This window comes from Bos indicus, chromosome 12 (genome assembly GCF_029378745.1).
Source record: "Bos indicus isolate NIAB-ARS_2022 breed Sahiwal x Tharparkar chromosome 12, NIAB-ARS_B.indTharparkar_mat_pri_1.0, whole genome shotgun sequence".
NCBI lineage: Eukaryota > Metazoa > Chordata > Mammalia > Artiodactyla > Bovidae > Bos > Bos indicus.
The window spans coordinates 87,754,633-87,775,109 of record NC_091771.1 but is presented as its reverse complement, the minus strand read 5'-3'; the positions used below and the strand labels follow the sequence as shown (position 1 = coordinate 87,775,109).

The window sequence follows — 20,477 nt, the reverse complement described above, 5'->3', positions numbered from 1 at the left end:
GCACCCATGTGTATACAGGCGGTCATCCCCGCGCCCGCGTGTATACAGGCAGTCGTCCCCGCGCCCGCGTGTATACAGGCGGCGTCCCCGCGCCCGTGTGTATACAGGCGGTCGTCCCTGCGCCCACGTGTATACAGGAGGCGCCTCCAGACCCGTGTCTGGGGCAGATACAGCATTAATGGGCCCAATCTCCACCCACAGGGAGACCAGGGCTTAGCAGGATTTCCCGGAAGCCCCGGCGAGAAGGGAGAGAAAGGAAGCACTGGGATCCCAGGGATGCCCGGGTCCCCGGGCCCCAAAGGCTCCCCAGGAAGTGTTGGCTATCCGGGTAAGTGGGCCAGCCTCCTCCCGAGTTCGGGGTCCGGGGGTGGAAAGAGAAGGTCTCGGTCACGGGAACTGGGTGTTCCGCTCTTTCTTAGGAAGCCCTGGGTTGCCTGGAGAGAAAGGTGACAAAGGCCTCCCGGGACTGGATGGCATTCCTGGCATCAAAGGAGAAGCAGGTAGAAACCACATTTCAGGATATGTGGGGGCCTGTGGAGGGAGGTCACGGGGCGTCAGGCTGGGTGACCTCTGGATGACCTGTGGGGTCACACCTCCTCCTCCAGTTGAATAGACTGCGTCTGGGGGCGCTTCCAGGGTCTTCCAAGGTCTTCACACCACTTAGACTGGAACTGGTTTTAGAAACAAGTTTTCCTGGTTGGCACGATTGATGGATACGCTTTGTCTCCGCTCACTCCAGCTTTTGGGGGTCAGCACCCAGTGGTCCCTTCTGAAGGGGATTCAGGAGCAACTTTCGGGAAGCCGGGCCTGCTCGGGGAGTGGGAACGGCCCCTCAGAAGCATGTTGGGAACGGTGGTGCATTTTCTACACAGACCAGGGTGCTGACCAGTCTGACCGTTCTCTTTGAGGTCTTCCTGGGAAGCCTGGCCCCACGGGTCCAGCCGGCCAGAAAGGGGAGCCCGGCAGTGATGGAATCCCAGGGTCGGTGGGAGAGAAGGGCGAGTCAGGTACGTTGGGTGTCTGTTCCCTCTCAGAGTGAGGCTGTGCCCTGGAGCGCACGTCTCCCAGAGCTTCCCGTTGCTCGCTGAGTGACCGGGGCCCCGTGTAAGGTGGCGCCTGCGTTCCATCCTTGCGTCTATGGGATGGTGACGTGGATGCCTGGGCAGGGTGGGATGAGAAGGGGAGAGGCAGTGCTCGTTTATTCCACAGATACTTCTGGGCACCTGCCCTTGAAATGGCCTGAGCTCTTGTGGTGAGTGAAAGAGACACACGCAGAAAGCCCAGACCATTGCTTTCTCTGCCTGGCCTTCCTCCCTTTAGACAGATGGTCCTGGGAATAGTTGCTGTCCCCTGAATCTGCTCCTCTCCCTGATGGGGACATGGCCACTTGGGCAAAAAGTGCAAGCTGTGAGCTCCAGTGATGACAATCACACACATAATAATATGCGTGTATATATTGAGTTAATAGTCATGTAGGTTGAGTTACATCTTATGGAAAAACCCAAATGAAATTTTGGCCAACCCAGTAGCAAGAGGGTAACACTTAACGTGAAACAGGTGACCCCAGGTCATGGGGATGGAGCGAGGGCAGCAGAGCTGGGAATGGGTGGCCAGAGGCTCCCTGACTGCTGGCACTGGCCTCTTTGTACAGTTCGTGTTTTCATTCTATGAGCCTTATGTTTGTATTATGTACGTTCATTTTCCTATAAAAATAATTCATTAAAAGCGCCACCACAGCTACTTCCCTCCTTTGGATCTTGCCTCACACGCTTAATGCACATTGGTGGGCTCCCTGCTGTCTGCTGGCCCACCTGGCTCTCTGCACCACCTTTGAGAGTAGCTGTTAGTTGAATGGTCATCTGAGAAAAGCTGATTTGTGAGTCTCCAGACAATAATGGGAGATTAGTACCCATTTGTACAAGTTGTTTCTACTAAATGCTGTAGTGGTTCTGAGCTCAGAGGTACTTGGGAAAACGTACCACATTACTTTATCCAGTCCAGGGTATCTTAGAACAACTGTAGGAATGTAATTTTACTTGCAAATACAGTGAAGTGACTTCTTTGTGTTCTAGCAAATAGTGCATGGTTTTGGCACAAAGAGTGGACGTTTCTTTGTGCTGCTTCTGCAGCTCGGCTGCTTTAGGAGAGGTAAGCCTGGCTTCTCACCTTTATCTTGTAGGTCTACCTGGAAGAGGATTCCCAGGGTTTCCAGGGAGCAAAGGAGACAAAGGTAACACATTTGCTAAATCTGCTCTTCCTTTTCAGCGAACCGCTGGCTCACACAGCGCCCTCAGAGCAGGGCAGGCAGATCCAGGGAAGCCCTTTGACTTAGGGTGGCGATAGATTAGGGTCTGGGACAGGAGAGCGGACGCCTTGCGCTGGTGTGTGACAAGCCCCCGTGTGCTGTGCAGAGTCTTGGATTCACAGCCTCGTGACGTGGGCGCATGTGGGAGGGACCCCAAGGAGGGCCCTGATCCTTCTAGATGGTGACCCTGTTTCCTTCCTTTCTGCCTTTTCCTTACTAACCTTAAGACGGTCCTAGAATTTTGTCATTTTTTGACGAGTTTGGTGTAATAGGTTTAAGACTAAACATGCAGTTTTTTTCCTACAAGTTCTGACTTAGAAATTTTTAAAAAACAACAGCTTTATTGAGGTGTCACTGGCGTGTAATAAACTGCATACATTTAAAAGTGTACAGTTTGATAGATCTTGATACATGTGTACACATCCATGTAAATAACAGCACGTCCAAGATGTGAGCACGTCGCCGCCCCGAAGTTCCCCAGGCTGCCTTGCCAGCCCCCTCCTGCCCCTTCCTGCCCCCTCCACCCCACTCCACCCCAGGTAGCCATGGGTCTGCTTTCTGGCACTGTCGATTAGCTTGTACTAGCTAGAATTTTACACAGATGGAGTCCTGCAGCATGTGCGCTTCAGCCTGACTTCTTGAGCTCGGCATAACGAGCCTGAGAGTCACCGGGGCCGCAGTTCCACTACTGTGTCCGTCGTTCACTCCTTCTTCTGAGTCGAGCTCCTTGGGGTGGATGTGACACCGTTTGCGTCTTCATTCGCCTGTGGATGGAACAAGCCCCTAATTTCGGCAGTGCCATACGTTGCAGGCTTGTCTCCACATGTGTGCAAGTCCCTTGGCCGCAGAACACGTGCTTTAAAGAGCGTAAGGGATGAGGGCAGGTTCCTGGCACCCTCAGCTTTCCTTTTCCAGGTGGCTGTGGCGGGAGTCTGGACCACTGTTCAGTAGAGAGGAGGGAGAAGGGCCCCCAGCTCTGGTTTCCTCCTGGGCCTTCTGGAGGCGCCTCCCTCCCCCGTGGCGCACTGGCCTCCTCTTCCTGCATTTTACCACCGTCTCAACTGTCTTTACTGTTCAGGTTCAAAGGGCGATGTGGGCTTCCCAGGATTAGCCGGGAGCCCAGGAATTCCTGGATCCAAAGGAGAACAAGGATTCATGGGTCCCCCGGGACCACAGGGACAGCCGGGATTGCCAGGGACCCCAGGCCATGCAGTAGAGGGGCCCAAAGGAGACCGCGGCCCGCAAGGACAACCCGGCCTGCCAGGTAAGGACATTTAACGAGCTCAGCTGGGGCCGAAAGAGGCACAAAAGTACGCAGGTGTAACACGAATAATCAGAGTCTTGAATGAGCTTCTGTGAGAAGCTGGCAGCTTTTTTTACCCCTTGAAACTGCGGAAGACTCTGGGCCGCTGTCGCTTGGGCCTCTGTTGTTGGTGCTTTTCTTGTGTCCTTTCTGTCAAGGAACGTGGTATGCACGACAGGTAACTAGGGGGAGGGAGACAGGACATCACGGAAAGGACTGGTGGTTTAAAACCAGCGTGACCTCTGGCCCCCTGAGCAGGGCGGCTGTGCTGCGGCTCGGCCCCCCGAGCACAGGGCCCACGGGACACCTGAGTCTGAGACGGGTGTTTGTCACAGCGGTTACTGCCTGCCGAGAGTCCTCCCTCCAGGACCTGCCTGGATGTCTTCAGGGCTCGAGATTTGCTGTGAACAGTCGGGGGCATCTGGGTGGCAGTGCCAAGCACACTCTAGTGACACTTGCACCTCAGCCCTCCCTCCAGCCTCAAGTGTGTGTCTGCTGTGTCTCCCGCCAGGGCGTCCGGGGCCCATGGGGCCTCCAGGCCTCCCCGGGCTCGAGGGGCTGAAAGGTGAAAGGGGGAACCCAGGCTGGCCGGGCACTCCGGGAGCTCCAGGGCCCAAGGGAGACCCAGGATTCCAGGGCATGCCGGTGAGTTGTCCCTTGGCAGGTCCTGTTTTTGAAAAGGATCAAAAGATAATACTTGTGTGTGTGTGTGTGGTGTATCCACATGTGTGACATGTATGTTATACTCCCAGAGCCTCTCCAAATCAGTCCCTTCTCTCTGGCAAGCAGTCATGGCAGGCAGCTGTTACAACAGTTCTTACAATCTAGTTTTACACAAACCCTCAGAAGTGAAATGTTGTAATGCTGGAAATCATGGTTCAATGCCTGGCTTAAAACCCTGTGCATAAACGATGCAAAAAGGAGCCTCAGGGCATAGCAATACGTACTCAGTGTCCGTGTGTCCACACGTGCGTTGTGTGTGTGTTGCTGTTCGGTTGCCAAGTCGTGTCTGATTGTGCGACCCTGTGGGCTGCAGGCTCCTCTGTCCTTCCCTGCTCCCAGAGTTCGCTCAGATTCATGTCCATTGAGTCCGGGATGCCATCCAACCACTTCATCCTCTGCCACCCTCTTGCCTTCAACCTTTCCCAGCACTGGGGTCTTTTCCAATGAGTCAGCTCTTTGCATCAGGTGGCCAAAGTTTTGGAGCTTCAACTTCAGCATCAATTCTTCCAATGAATATTGAGTCCTGATTTCCTTTAGGATGGACTGGTTTAATCTCCTTGCTGACCAAGGGACTCTCAAGAGTCTTGTCCAGCACCACGATTTGACAGCATCCATTTCCTGGCTCTCTTCATGGTCCAGTTCTCACATCCATACATGACTACTGGATTATATGTATACATATGTACAAATACTTGTTCATGTCATTTTAGTTACCTTATTAAAATAAAGTAAAGCAAATAAATACATGTAAGAAGCAATACAACTTCTTATGTATTGTGAAAGGAACAACTATGTTGAAATATGTAGAAATTAAGATAATATTTTTAAAATATAAGAACATCACTATATTGTAAAGGAAAATAATCCTTCTTTAGTTTTTTAATGTTTCTTTTCCCATATTTAAAAGCTCTTTTAAGACAAGATATGAAGTCAGTTCTAAAGAAAAATCACTGTGGTTGAGTGTTGGGAGGAAGGTTTTCCAGGAAGGTTCTTTGGTGTTGAGATGTTGCCACGACAGATGTTTAGGGAGTTTCGACTCTGTTCATGGCATCGTCTTGTGTGTGGGACAGTGGGACGTCAGATTTATACCTGCTCCTGGAAGTGACCACATAGATGGATGAGCAGAAGGGACAGAGTGAATGAATGAACGCTGCCATTCCAGCCTCCTGATTTAAGCACGCACAGAGGTTTTATCACTCTTTCTACATCTTTAAGAAACCAGTGAGGCCCTATTTGTTCACAAAGCCACTTTCAGAGCACAGAGAGGCTGTCCTGGCTTCCCCACTGCTGCCTGCTCGAGAGACTTGGGTCCCTTGAGCGGTTCCTGACTGATGCTCTCTCGTGTGTCTAGGGCATCGGCGGCTCTCCAGGGATCACAGGAGCCAAGGGTGATGTGGGACCTCCAGGAGTTCCAGGGTTTCACGGTAAGACATAAGGAGGTGCTGCTTGAAGACGCGTTTCCCTGCTTCTAGGGCCCCAGCCCTGGGAGATGCTGCTTGAAGACGCATTTCCCTGCCTCTAGGGCCCCAGCCCTGGCGCTTCCTGCCGAGAGACTGGCACGGCTAGTATGAGACTCTGTCCTCTTCGCATTTAAACGCCCTTTCTGGATGGCAGCCCCATTCGTAGACTCTCATGCTTGGCTGTATAAAGACGTTCTGATTTCCTTCCTAAGAACCAGTGGATCACTGGCTCCTCGATGAGAAATCATGGGGGATTTGGGCCATTCATTAATTTTTTAATGTTTTAAGCAAATGTTTATGGGGTGCCTACCCGCTTCCAGGCAATCTGGTTTTAACTGAGAAACCAGGTACATGTGAATGGAAGGTGAATAAAATAAGTGCTCAGCTTGCAGGCGTCTTGCAGTCTAACTGGGGACACATGGGAACCGGATCGTTACCAAAAGCAGAGTCGCGTGTCCCTCCACTGGTTGTGACTGTTTTAGGGTTTGCTGCATGTTTGGAAAAATGTGACTTCTGAGGTTTCAGAGAGGAGAGTTTCCTCAAAAGTTTTACATCGCTGACTACAAGGAATGCTCTTTTCTTCCAGGAGCGTAAACTGGAAGCGTGTTCACTCTGTGTGTGTCTGTGCATGTGTGCGCGTGTAATGTATGCATGTGTGTTTGTAGGTGTGCATATGTATATGCAGGTACACGTGAGCATGTGTGTAAATGTGTGTATATGTATCTACTGGGTTGGCTAAAAGTTCATTCAGGTTTTTATAAGGTCTTATAGAATAAACCTGAATGAGCCTCTTGGCCAACCCAGTGCTTGCGTGTGTTCACACACACGCACACGGATATCTTTTGGAATTCTGTGCAGACGATGTTCTACTTTCCTCCAGGTCAGAAAGGCGCCCCCGGCCTGCAGGGAGTCAAAGGTGACCAAGGAGATCAAGGCTTCCCAGGAACTAAAGGTGAGGGGTGTGGTCGAGAGGAAACAGCGCCCGAGAATGCTCAGACCGCTCCTCGGGGTTGTTGCCGTGTGTGGCTAGTCTAGTTGACGTTTCCACCAGCCATCTGTCCCAAAAGCCAGGTTGGTTCCATCTGTGTGTGAGGTCGATCCAGCACAGAGGGGATGAGGGGCTCAAGATTCACAGACTGTCACAGGCTCTGAGGGCAGACGGAAATCAGCTGTGAAAACTTGGAGTGAAACCCGGCTTGCACGAGCAGGCTGGACCCTCTGTGGGTGGGCGGCACGGAGCTCTTTATAGAAAAGCGCCTGCCCTGGCTTCTCCATGGGGAGCGGGACGTGCCAAGTGGCTCCAGAGATGCAGCTGGTCTCGGAAGGAGATATCTCCATCCTGCCCTGGACTCCATGGCCCAGAGCTCATTTCTAGGGCTGCATTTCATTTTGAAGACTGTGTCTTGATAGAGGGAGTTAGTAACCATAATGCACTGAGACGTGGATGATTAGGGGGAAAAGTAAACAGAGAAATGTGTGAGGAGTGAGAGAGGGAGAGAGGGGAGGCTGTGGAAGACCTGAAACGCCTCACGATTGCTCCGTGTATTTCAGGACCCATTCAGGCAGCAGGAGGGTTATGTTCAGTTCAGTTCAGTCGCTCAGTCGTGTCTGACTCTGCGACCCCCTGGTCTGCAGCACACCAGGCTTCCCTGTCCATCACCAGCTCCTGGACTTTGCTCAAACTCATGTCCATCAAGTCGGTGATGCCATCCAACCATCTCATCCTCTGTCATCCCCTGCTCCCCCCGCCTTTGATCTTTCCCCGCATCCGTGAACAGTATGAAGAGGATTACATTCGGTCATCATTAAAAAATTAAGACCAGTGGGTCTGGTGTGCAGTCAGGCGGGTTTCAGGAAAAAAGATGAGAGCAAACATCCTAATTCCACGTGTCAGGCTCCCCAGGTGGGAGGCGAGGCCCTCGGAGGGTTGAGCTTCACCACAGGGAGAGTCTGTCGGAGCATCCAGAGTGGAGCGGACAGTTGACACTGGTGACCTGAGTCTCTTCCAGTCCCCAGGAGGCAGGATTTTAGGTTAGATAATAGACATGAGCAGATCCCGGTGTCTTGTGAGCACCTGGTGACCTGTGTATTTGATCGGGATTCTCCTTTTGAGAAGCACTGCTTCTGGTTGGGTTTCACGTCAGACGCCGTTTCTGCCTCGAGTGTTGACAGTGAGATTGACCAGCGGCCGCCTTGATTCCCACAGGTCTTCCCGGCCCCCCGGGCCCCCCAGGTCCGTTCAGCATCATCAAGGGGGAACCAGGGCTCCCTGGGCCCGAGGGCCCCGCGGGTCTGAAAGGGCTTCAGGGACCTCCAGGCCCGAAAGGACAGCAAGGTAAGAATAAGTTGGCTGGGCAATCAGGGGGCATGGGGTCAGGAGGGGCTGACGTGGGCGGGCTTCCCTCTTCACCCACGTGTCTCAGGTCAGTCTCTGGGGTGGTGACTGTGAAAACCTGTGTTTGAAGATGACTTTCTTATCTTCCCTTAATGTATATCAAAACCACGTGCAGTTTTCAAAGGGGCCGAAAAAGGCCAGAAGGTCTTCCCTGGTGGCTCAGTGGTAAAGAACCCGCCTGCCAACGCAGGAGACGCGGGTTCAATCCCTGGGTTGGGAAGTTCCCCTGGAGGAGGGAAAATGGCACCCCACTCCAGTGTTCTTGCCTGGGAAATCCCATGGACAGAGGAGCCTGGTGGGCTGTAGTCCATGGGGTCTCAAGAGTCAGACGTGACTGGGTGACCGACCACACGTGCACACGTGGAAAAAGACCAGAATGAAACAGGGAAAAGGCAAGGGGAACGTACAGCTCAGCACTGCTGTGCTCACTTAGATCAGCGTGGGCGAAGGCTGGGGAGAAGCGCCTCTCCGGCCGCGAGGTGGGGGCGGCAGGGAGCAGTGGCCCAGAATCACGGGAATTGGTGCTCTCCGTGGTGGCCCAGAGGCTCTGCCCAGCCAGCCAGGATCTGTGCAAATCCTTAAGATTCCAGATACTGCAACCTAGACGCTTTCTGCTTCTTGGAGCTAAACAGTCCCCACTTTAAAAGCTACTGCAGAGGGGCGGGAATGGAAAAATAAAGAAGAAGGATAATATTTAGAGTAGCAAGTAAGCATCACGGAAATTCCAGGTTCAGTGCCCCGAGAATGCAGTGTATGTGTGCAAACAGAAGAACCACCCCGTCAATAAGTCTGATGCTTGAACGTTATCTGAGGCACCAGAATAAGGCCGAGGGGGAAACACTTGAGAAAATGAAAATGCATCGAATCTCCCCAAGCCCCCACATGCCTGTCTTTCCCCAAACTGCCTGCCGAACAGTGACAACAGAAGCAGGGAGAAGCCGGGGAGAACCCTGAGCTCCGTGCAGGGGTCGGTCCGGCCGTGGCCCCTGCGGCCTGTGCGTCGCTCTTCGGGCTTTTGGAGAAAGTTTCCCGCTTGCGGTCCCAGGCCCTGTGCTGGCATCTGCGGAGGCCAGAGAAGACATTTCAAAGGGGGAGGAGGAGGTACAGCCCGTGGATGGCTCTCCACGAGCAGATCCTGACCCCTCTCTCCTCTCGCTCAGGTGTGACGGGATCCGTGGGCTTGCCCGGGCCCCCAGGTGAGCCCGGCTTTGACGGCGCCCCAGGCCAGAAAGGAGAGACGGGGCCCTTCGGCCCTCCCGGTAGGTGCGCTGTGTCCTCCCAGCTTCGCTGCCCCTTTGCTGCGTCTTCTGGTTCGAAGCCTCAGGTCCGGGCACGCGAAAACCTGCAGAACGCGTTTCTGGAAAGACTTCCAGAGGAGTCTGTTTCTCAGGAGAAACAGAATCTCACAGCGGGGCTGCGGGTTGTCATCATTCTTTTCTGGGTCGGGAGACTGTTGGTCACAGCTCGGTGTTTCCCCGATGTGGACATGACTGAGAGAAGGCCGGTAGACGGCCCTGTGCGGTTTCATAAGGGTCTGTGGCTCAAACTCGCCATTGCAGCAGCGGGCAAGGGGGAGCAGATAATGACGCCGTGTTGGCCAGAAGGCCGCTGGCTGCTCCTGGTTCAAGTTGAGCTGCTTCCCAAGAGGTGGGAACTCAGAGGTCCCATCATGGCTGAGAAGCCAGAGGCCGAAGGTGCCGCTGAATGCTCAGAGGGCCCAGCCCAGCAGGAGGCCCTGGGACAGACTTGCGGCCACGTGGTCACCCCTGGAGATGGGAGGACACTCTGCAAGGAGCTTCCTTCCTGCCCTGTTTATGCAGGCGGCCTGGGGCCACTGAGGCTGGGACGCTACCTTCAGAGGAGGTTGTCAATAATTGTATGATAATCCTCGCCCACAGGAGCCCCCAGTGCTGAAAGAATACAGATCACGCCATTTATTCCTGTATCGATGATTTCATGTATTTCATTTATTTACTGAACTGAGCTCTTTGAGCGTCTCTTTGCCCCAAGCACAGTGCTTTTAACCTGTCCGGCGGTGGGATGCAGAGAGGAGCGGCCGAGGCTGCAGATCGGAGGCGGTGGCTGTCGGTGGCCGCGCCATCTCGCCCGTGCGTAACTAAGGAAGCGGCTTCTCTTCCGTCTTGCAGGTCCACGTGGCTTCCCAGGTCCGCCCGGCCCCGACGGGCTGCCGGGATCCATGGGTCCCCCGGGCACCCCATCAGTCGATCACGGCTTCCTTGTGACCCGGCACAGTCAGACAACAGACGACCCCCAGTGCCCTCCTGGGACCAAAATCCTCTACCACGGCTACTCTTTGCTCTACGTGCAAGGCAACGAGCGGGCGCACGGCCAGGACTTGGGTGAGGCCCCTGAGATGTGTGTGTTCCTTCTGAGTTGCGTCTCCGGTGCTGGGTGGTGCTGGGCTGTGTTCCTCTCCGGTCCTGTGGTCCGAGGTGTTGCCAAGACCTAGCTAAGGGGAAGAGCCCTGTTTCCCTCCATCCTTACCAAAGGCCACCATATTACTAACGGGGAGCCAGGCAATCGTAAAGGCTGACTCTCCAAAAAAGTTTAGTAGAACTTTTGACCTCTTCCTTAAGTGATCAGATGGGATTACGATTTCTGGAGTAAGCGCACAACAGTTTGCATTCATTGTTGTAAAACAGAGCAGCTTTACTGTTGCTCTTTTTAAAAACGTCCACGTTTTCTTGGCCAAAATTCCTTTGCAAAATTCCTTTGCTAATCTCTGTCCTGTAAGTTTAGGTGGACAGAGAGGATCATGTGTTTGCCATCATTTTCTTAGTCTCCTCCGGATCTGCTCCTCCAAATTATATTTTAATGTTGTGCGCCTACCTCTAACTTTCACGGAGGTTGGGAACATGTAGAAAGACAGCTCTGCATTTTGTCAGAAACGTTGTCCAGTGAGTTACTGGGCTGTTGTAGAAGGAGCTGCACATTAAATTCCTTCTGGAGTTCAGTCCAGGAAAAGGTTTCTCTCTCTTGATGAACCACTTTGTTTCCATTCAGCAAAACGTCCTGCTAATTAAAAGCTAATGGGGTTTTAAATTAATGCTCGTTTCCAATCATACTAGTGTGTTTATTTCGCTGTGTTTCTTCCTCCTTTCTGTAACTTCACACGTCTTTATTTCCGTCTTCACGCGTGTGAAGGATAGATGTCTGTTTTAATTTCAAGCGTGTTCATTTCCATCTTCACACGTGGGGAGGCCGTCTGGTTTCCGTCTTCACGCGTGTGGAGGGCGTCTGTCGTCTGTGCTTGCTGGCGCTCGCCGTCTGGCCCGGGCAGGCTGTCAGTGGTAATCCGAGGCCCTCTCCCCGCGCAGGCACGGCGGGCAGCTGTCTGCGGAAGTTCAGTACCATGCCCTTCCTCTTCTGTAACATCAACAATGTCTGCAACTTCGCGTCCCGCAACGACTACTCGTACTGGCTGTCCACCCCGGAGCCCATGCCCATGTCCATGGCTCCCATCACGGGGGAGAACATCCGGCCCTTCATCAGCAGGTGAGTCCAGCCCGTCGGAGCAGACACACCACTGAGGGAGAAAGGCCACTCGTCCTCAGGGCGGGGGTTATTTTTGTGTTTTTCCATTTTCCTCCCAAACGTTCAATTCATTGCCATTTGTTTACTGATTGTGATACCTGAGCTCTGTGATAGAAATCATCCATGCAAAGGATTGGATGTAAAAGTCAGTTATCCTCTTAAAAGTTGTAGTGCACACCCTGGGTGAGATAGAACACATATCTCGTGTGACTCGCTGGGGTGACCACCTTCCCTGCCACGAGCGAGCAGTGTCTCTGGAATTCCCGCAAACATGGGAGCATCTTCACTGCTTTTTTCTTTCTTAAGATATATATTTTTGGAATCACTCCCTACCCCCATGAAATTTAAAAATAATTTTTTATTTTTGATCGTAGTAAAATACACATAACATAAAATTTACCATCTTAACCATTTTAAAGTGTGCAGTTCAATGGCACTTAATGTAGGAACTTAACTGTGGGTGTGAGGGAGTCCTCAAGAAACTGTAACACCTCGGACATAGAGTCCGTCTGTGCTTTATGCGTAAGAAGATTATACTGATGTACTGTGTCCATCACATGTGTATGTCCTAAGAATTTTCTTATTCTCCTCCACTCCACCAGTTTTTGTGCCCTGAAGGTAATACTCTCCCCACTGAGAATGCGTATGTTTGAGTGACTTCCCAAATTAAGTGCTTGCCGCACTAATTAATGTCTGGGGTATGTTTTCAAGTCCCCAAGAATCTGCCTGGTAGGAAATAAAATGGGAAATTGAAATTATTATGACCGAAAAGTACACAGTCGTCTTATCTTTGCTTCTTTCCTTCTAATTAAAAAGTTGCTTCCTTAGCTGCACTCAGAGGTAATAGAACAGAGGCAAATGTATGAATTTGTTTCACTGAGAAGCTAGTCTTCTACAGAGAAGATAACAGAGGATAAAAAGAATGACAAGGCGGGCCAAGTTTGCCTTAGCAGAGTGAGAAGGAGACAGAACACAAGCGTTTCTGTGTTTCTTTTAGGGAAATAGCAGCTTCTGAACAGGAGGAAGGATGTAACGGTGCCGGCTGAGGGGTGTCTGCAGTCGGAAGTTGGGGCTGGGTGCGTGCTGACCGCCTGGTCCCCAGATGGTCACTGCGGGCTTCGAGGGGGCCGGCCAGTTATAGGGTCTGAGGCTCCATCACGTGGAAGGCTGGTCCAGATCTGTCTTCTTAAAAGAACCTACCGTGTGGACCCGGAGCAGAAAGGCTGGGAGAGTCCTATTAGAAAAGTCAGGTTTTTTAAGGCCTTACATCCAACCACTTTATTTTGAGCTGTAAGAAAACTCACCTCCTGGACATTAAAATGGGAGCTTCCTGGGAGGCCCCTTTGCAAACACAGATGTCCTTCTGCGTATCGGGGTGCCTGTGGGCTGTTCTGTGTCGAGACTTTTCTTGCTCAGACCGTGACAGGCGCATGAGAACGAGAACTAACTGCCTTTGTGTTTCTGTTTAGCTTTCCGTGGACGACAGGTAGATCGTGATTTTCATTTTTGTTTCCTATTTACCGTCTTGGCAAACTTGACATTGACCTTGATTTGGCTGGGACACGGGGGCTCTGGGATGAGTTAGGATGCTCCAGAAACCAGTCCAGGAGTAGACTAGGTCTGGGACCTGCTCTTCCCTGGGGACCCATCACCGCGAGCTGTTCAAATGCCCCTAGTAGGTCTGGGACCTGCTCTTCCCTGGGGACCCATCACCACGAGCTGTTCAAATGCCCCGTTTCAGGGTTTGCGCAGCTCCTTGTTAGCTAACCCACAGACTCTGAGCCGGAAGAGACCTCAGAAGTCACATCCTTTAAGTCACGGCTCTGAAAGCACGTGTATCTACCTCCCCTTTGGTCATCGTGCCACCTGTTCCTCCCGGGCACCCAGCTCCCGTGGTCACTTTGACTTGGTGGTTTCTGACGACCTCTCAAAACTCACAGGTTCTTTCCAAGGCCTTTCCTTTGGGGACGCCCTAAAGCTTAATTTCAGAAAGAATTAACGACACAAAATCCTCCCTTTCCAGCAGAAAGAGCAGCAAGCTTTCTGCTGTCACCCGGACACAAGCTTCTAAGCACTTTCTGACTTTCTGCAGACGCGAGGCATCCATAGCTGTGGATGGTTTAATTGCCCTAGAGCACAGACCACTGGTCTGAGAGCCGGAGCTGAGCTCCGATTCTGCCTTATACACCAACTCTGGTCTCAGGCTCTCATGAATAACATGGAGAAGGAGACTCATGAATTTCAAGGGACGACACAGCTCATTAGACCTGCGACTCTGTCCCGGAACACCCATCTGACGGGGTCGAGACCGCGTCTCTGCAGCAGCCTGAACCTGCCAGCCCAGCAGAGGCTATCATGAGTCCCTTTCCTGCATGCTGTCCGCTCCCGGGCCCGGCAGGCAGATGGTGGCAGATGTGAAAGGCCAATTTCAGTAGCTATTGTTTAATCGAGCCCTTTAATCCATCTGCATTTGTGTGAATAAAATAGAAGTAGCACAACACACACGAGACTCTCACATCCGGGGAAAACCAAGCACTCGTTCCGGCCTGTTCCCACGTCGCATCTATTTTCGTGCAAATGTTCCAGCCTAGCTAGGTGTATTATTAACATCATTTGCAATCATTTATCAGCACTGTTGGCTCTGTGCTCATTCTGTGACTTGAATGTGGTCACTGCTATTGTTTATTTATTTAACAAACCGTGAGTGCACCCTCAGAGGGTGTCTTAGCAGAGTAGGTGCCAGGCAGAACATTCTGGGTCCAGCCCTGGGCAGGTCTCCTCACTGGTCTGTTGGCTCCAGGTCTGGACGGTCCCTGGAAGGAGGCGCACGTGGGCTGCTGGCCCCAGGCTCATTGTTTTTCTTAGTTACTGTAATTCAGCAGATGTTCTTCCATTGAAGATGATTCAGGGCTTAAAGCACCGTGTTCCAGAAGCACTGGCCCTTGAACGGCACCATCTCCTTTTTCTTGAGCATTCCGTGTGTTTGCTGAGGTCCGTGCTCATTGCTGAAACGCCGGAGCATGCTGTGGTTCGCAAAGGAGACACAGACGTCTCCTGCGGCCCCAGCTCCCCCTGGGGAGACGGGCCCTGTTACAACCTGGCTCCGGGTTGCCTTCCCCTTATAACAGAGCAGATGGGGAAATGACAAGTGTTGAGTGTGGCTCAGAGTTTAATATTTGAACACCAAGGCAACTCTATCAAATCAGTGAGAAGCCCTGGGCCTCAGAGTCCAAGCAGGGCACCTGCTCCGTTTGATGAGATGTCACTGGACTGGAAAGACCGAGTGCAGAGCTGGAGAGCGGGTGCCGGGGAGGGGTGGGGGGTGGGCTCCTCGCGCTGAGCTGAGGGTCTTGGCTCCGGTTCTTTGCAGGTGTGCTGTGTGTGAGGCTCCGGCCATGGTGATGGCCGTGCACAGCCAGACCATCCAGATCCCGCAGTGCCCCACCGGCTGGTCCTCGCTCTGGATCGGCTACTCCTTTGTGATGGTGAGTGTTTGGAGCAGCTCCGTGTTCCCCCAAAGAGACGCCCATGACCTCCCCATCTCTCCTATCTGGCTACTGTCCTCACTGCTGGGACGCCCTGCGAAGCGTCCCCAGGAGCCTGGCCCCCTCTGCTGGGAGGGGACACTGGCGGGGGGGGCGGTGTCCAGCGCCAGCCCAGAGCTCTCCTCTTCCTTGGAGAGGCTGTTCTGGGATGACCGGATGAGAGGCTGAGTTGGAGCCTCCCTGGGGGAAGCAGGGAGGGGGTCCCGTTGAGGGGGTTCCCATCTCAGCTTTGCCTGAGAGGTGTGATCATGGTCAGATCTGGAACGTTCTGGGACCCTGGGGTCCTTGTCTGGGAATCCAGGGCGTTAGCTCTGTCCTCACATGTCCCTTCTGGCTCTCAATCCAGAGTCCGCTTTGCTTGTGTCTGAAGTAGCCGTCCTGGAGAGGCTGTCACACCAGACACTTGTATGTCATTCACTTCATGTTTTCATTTCTGAGGACCCTGCGTCAACCCATTTGAACAAACAGTTACCATAGTGGTTTTATTTCCTCTTTTTCTCTTAGTTTTTCCTTTTCAAAGAAAAAAACGGATCATTTTTCTTGACCTTATAAAAGCACATGTAACATCTAACATAGCAAATAAAGGCTCTTCGTGATCCTGTATCAGTTTGGGTAGAAAGTCTGAGGCTACTTCAGTTGGCCCCAGCATCCTTTGCACGGCCTGGCTGCCATCGCAGGCCCCGAGTTAGAAGAGGTTTCAGTGTTCTGCAGAGAGAAGAGTCAGGACGGCGTTTGTTTCAGGGCTGATGAACCGGACTGGTCATCTCCCATCCCGGCCGGCAGCTGGTTCCTGGCGCTGGGGGCACGTGGCCTGAGGCCACGGGGGGGTGTGGGTGCCCGTGTGTGACCGCAGGAGGCAGAAGGGGCGGCTCTGCAGGGAGGAGCACCCGATCCCCGCTGACTCACAGTCCCATCTCCCCGCAGCACACCAGCGCCGGGGCTGAAGGCTCTGGCCAAGCCCTCGCCTCCCCCGGCTCGTGTCTGGAGGAGTTCAGAAGCGCCCCCTTCATCGAGTGCCACGGCCGCGGAACTTGCAATTACTACGCGAACGCTTACAGCTTTTGGCTTGCCACGATAGAGCGGAGCGAGATGTTCAAGTGAGTGGCTCTGGCCCCTCCCCCTCGGTGGCTTTTCTTTGCAGTCCGTTGTGATCCGTACGCGTCACCAGTGCAGAGCCGCAGAGACGGTTCTGCAGCAGTCCTTACGGACAGTTCTTCTTCCACATGTAAGAACGAATCCGTGAGTCTGTTCTATGGGGGCGGATAACCGAGACCATGTTCAAGGTGGAGCTTAGGTGGCAGGCTTCATTCCTTCATTGCTGAAGAACCACGAAAGAGGAAAGGTCGTTTTCCAAAGCAAATCCACGGCAGCAGCATTAAGACAGCTCAAATCTTTCAGACAGAGCATGTTAGACACAGTACCTTTGACCAGCAGGCAGAGTGCGAATAACCTTGGTTTTCATGGTGTCTATAAGGCTGAACTGGCCGTGTGTGTTGAGTCGTCAGTGACTGTTTTTTAGGCCTGCACGGAGGAAAATTAATTTCAGCATAAATTGCAGCCAAAATAGATAGGGAGGGACTTGATAGGAGGGAGGGATTCACCTTTTAAAACAACGGTCTCAAGTGGCCGCTGACCTCGAGTTAGTCTGGAGCGGGGCCCAGTTTGTACTGGACGAGAACACATAAAGAGGCGTCTATGCTGTATTTAGTACCTGCAGGAGCTGACGCAGGGCGCCGAGGGGTCTGAACAATTACTTACTGTTCTTTCCTCCAAATAAGGACGTCTCAGCCTTGGAGATAAGTGATTCTGTCTTTACCTTTTCGGACAGCATTCTGTTCAGCTGGTAAAGAATCCGCCTGCAGTGCGGGAGACCTGGGTTCAATCCCTGGGTTGGGAAGATCCCCTGGAGAAGGGAAAGGCTACCCACTCCAGTGTTCTGGCCTAGAGAATTCCATGGGCAGAGGAGCCTGGCGGGCTGTAGTCCATGAGGTCACAGAGTTGGACACACCTCAGCGAGTCTGCACACATATCCTATTATATGGCCACTTTAATTTTCAAAAGATTTGATGAGTACATGTTTTAGGTCAGACTTCACGTTTCAACCGTCAAAGGACAGAATTCCTAGGATCAGGAAGCATTTGCAACAGTTCCCCTCTCTTTGGGCTCCAGTGAGACCCACCAGCATGAACATCTTTGCAAAGTTATGAAAGTATTTTGAGGCCTGGCTGATTTTCCCAGATTTGCTGCTCGTCTTGTCATTCAGTGATGATTTAACGGGCTTCCCTGGAGGCTCAGCTGATAAAGACCTGCCTGCAATGTGGGAGACCTGGGTTCGATCCCTGAGTCGGGAAGATCCCCTGGAGAAGGGAAAGGCTACCCACTCAAGTATTCTGGCCTGGAAAATTCCGTGGACTGTATAGTCTGTGGGGTTGCAAAGAATTGGACGTGCCCTTAGGATCTGTGTGTGTGAAGAGAAGACTATTTTCTTAGTCTGGGGGCGTTTATAATCGAGTTGAGAAAGCAGAAGTTTGATGCTGGCGTTCGAGGAGGCTGGGGCCGAGGGCGGGGCGGGGTGGGGGGGTGGTCCGTGGTGGGCGGTGGCTGAGACTTCGGGCTCAGACCGACCTGGGTGACTCTGGGCGAGCTCTCACCCCCTGGGGACGGGATTCCGATGGTAACTCGCGGGCGTTGCCGGGGCCGCGGGATGCGCCCAGCGCCGTCCCGCCCGGAGGCCGGGCGGAGGCGGGGTCCCGGGGATCCCGACGGCCGGCTCGAGCCTCGCAGTGACCCGGCCCCTGTGCTGCGTTGCAGGAAGCCCACGCCGTCCACGCTGAAGGCCGGGGAGCTGCGCACGCACGTCAGCCGGTGCCAGGTGTGCATGCGGAGGACATAACGGAGCCGGCCCGCAGCTGCGTCACGAATGGTGCTACTCCCTCTTCCCCCTCCTCCTCCTCCTAACAGCAACGAGCTCTAGAAACATAGCCCGTGTACCTCACTGTCCATACGAAAACCATAAGGTGCCTGATAGGAACCTGCCAGACTAACACACCCTGCTTCGTTGGCCTCTGCTGCTGAAGGAGAACCAAGTCCACGCCGAGCTGCCTGTAGAGAAGCCCCCGGGCGCTCCCGATGCAATAAAGAGCATGTCTGTCCTGAGTCCGCTGCACTCCTGTGTGACGTGAGACCCACCAGAAAACCAAAGGGTGCTAGGAGGGGGGCGGCCTTCCATCCTGGGGGCAGCCCCTTGGCGTCCCGGCGTCCTGACAGATCCGTTCCACCCCCAGATGGATGGTCTGTTGAGGTCACTGTCGAGCTGTCTCAGAATTCAGGTTCCCTCGGTCTGTCCAAGTACTGGCCGCGTGGAGCCGATGGCCGGGCCCTCCCGGTGGAAGGATGGGCCGGCAGCCCTGTCTTCCGACAGCCCCCTCCCTCCAAAGAAAAATGTCAGTCTTTCTGCTCCGTGTGGTACTATGCAGCTGCTCTTGCAGAAATCACGGATTTCCTGTGGAATAAAGGTGGTCCCCAAAGTAGGCAGAAAGGAAATATATATATATTTTAGTAATTTATATAGATGTCAGCAATTAGGCAGGTCAAGCTGTAGTTTCATTTCCACTGTTAAAATAAAGCTTACATAGTTTCTTTAAAAGCCTGTGTTGTCCTTTAACAGAGGTTTTTTAAACACTAGGGTGTCGAATGTGAAACACCAGTTTTCATTGTTCACCTCGAAACCAAAAGTTGTGTGTTGCCAAAGCCAAACCCAGGTTCACGGACGTGGTGTCTGTTACAGGGAGACGTGTCCTTTGAGTTTCTTGTTTTCTTCTGTATGAGATATCTTCAGGGTTTTAAACACTAATCACAAACTGAATGACTTGACTTCAAAAGCAACAGCCTTGAAAGGCCTTCATCTTAAGAGCATCCGCGTTCTGCGGCCTGGTGTGAGAAGCAGCTCTGTCCAAGCAGAATATCGGTGTCGTTGCCTGTAGGCACATTCAGGCGCTCCCTTGGTTCTCGAGAGCTGTGTTCAGACTTCAGCAGGGGAGCGAATGGATGGCAGGGGGGCAGACCACTGTGCCTGAAATGACATTTCACTCCAAACGCTTTTAAGACTACTAAGGCCTTCTGTGTAATTCCTTTAAATGTGTATTTCTTAAAAATTCAAATTTGTAATAAAACTATTTGTATAAAAATTAAGCTTTTATTAATTTGTTGCTAGTTTTCCACGGAAACCTCAAAGGAAAGTTTACTGCATGAGCCGCTAATAAATGTGTAAGCTTTGCACAGCTTAGACCACATTTATTTTGTAGTTCTTCCTGATGAGTCACAGACTGGGTATCATTCACAGAAATTACTACAAAGAAAAAAAAGTATGGTCTTCTTCATCCCTCCTCCCTTCCCTCCCATCTGTCCATCTAGGCAGCCATCCTCCCCCACCTGTCCTTCCATCCATCCTCCCATCCACCCACCCATCAATCCATCATCCTTCCATCCATCCACCCACCCGCCTGTCCATCCATCCATCCATCCATCCATCCTCCCATCCTTCCATCCATCCACCCACCCGCCTGTCCATCCATCCATCCATCCACCCACCCGCCTGTCCATCCATCCATCCATCCATCCTCCCATCCATCCATCACCCACCCATCCATCCATCCATCCTCCCATCCTTTCATCCATCCACCCGCCCATCCATCCATCCATCCTCCCATCCATCCACCCCCCACCCATCCTTCCATCCATCCTCCCATCCACCCACCCATCAATCCATCCTCCCACCCACCCATACATCCATCTATCCACCCATCCACCCACCCATCCTTCCATCCATCCATCACCCGCCCATCCATCCATCCATCCTCCCATCATTCCATCCATCCATCCATCCATCCTCCCATCCTTCCATCCATCTACCCACTCATCCTTCCATCCATCCTCCCATCAACTCACCAATTCTTCCACCCATCTATCCATCCACCCACTCATCCTTCCATCCGTCCTCCTACCCATCCTTCCATCCATCCATCCACCCATCCACCCACCCATCCATCCATCTACCCACTCATCCTTCCATCCATCCTCCTACCCATCCTTCCATCCATCCATCCATCCACCCACCCACCCATCCATCCATCCCACTCATTCTTCCATCCACCCTCCTACCCATCCTTCCATCCATCCATCACCCACCCAC

The 20,477-nt window shown here is 52.8% G+C and overlaps 1 protein-coding gene across 2 annotated transcripts in view; it reads left to right on the top strand.

The window, feature by feature from the left end:
* Positions 1–18,932, top strand: part of COL4A1 (collagen type IV alpha 1 chain) — a 131,458-nt gene extending 112,526 nt beyond the window's left edge. For both annotated transcript variants that reach the window (XM_070800478.1, XM_070800479.1), the window contains exons 38-52: positions 202–328; positions 420–500; positions 909–1,007; positions 2,180–2,230; positions 3,384–3,569; positions 4,120–4,253; positions 5,683–5,755; positions 6,672–6,743; positions 7,998–8,126; positions 9,347–9,445; positions 10,334–10,546; positions 11,525–11,702; positions 15,112–15,226; positions 16,211–16,383; positions 18,098–18,932. In XM_070800478.1, the coding sequence (XP_070656579.1) occupies positions 202–328; positions 420–500; positions 909–1,007; positions 2,180–2,230; positions 3,384–3,569; positions 4,120–4,253; positions 5,683–5,755; positions 6,672–6,743; positions 7,998–8,126; positions 9,347–9,445; positions 10,334–10,546; positions 11,525–11,702; positions 15,112–15,226; positions 16,211–16,383; positions 18,098–18,179 (1,812 nt within the window). In that variant the 3' untranslated portion in view covers positions 18,180–18,932. The remainder of the gene's footprint in view (positions 1–201; positions 329–419; positions 501–908; positions 1,008–2,179; positions 2,231–3,383; positions 3,570–4,119; positions 4,254–5,682; positions 5,756–6,671; positions 6,744–7,997; positions 8,127–9,346; positions 9,446–10,333; positions 10,547–11,524; positions 11,703–15,111; positions 15,227–16,210; positions 16,384–18,097) is intronic.
* Positions 18,933–20,477: the final 1,545 nt, after the last annotated feature.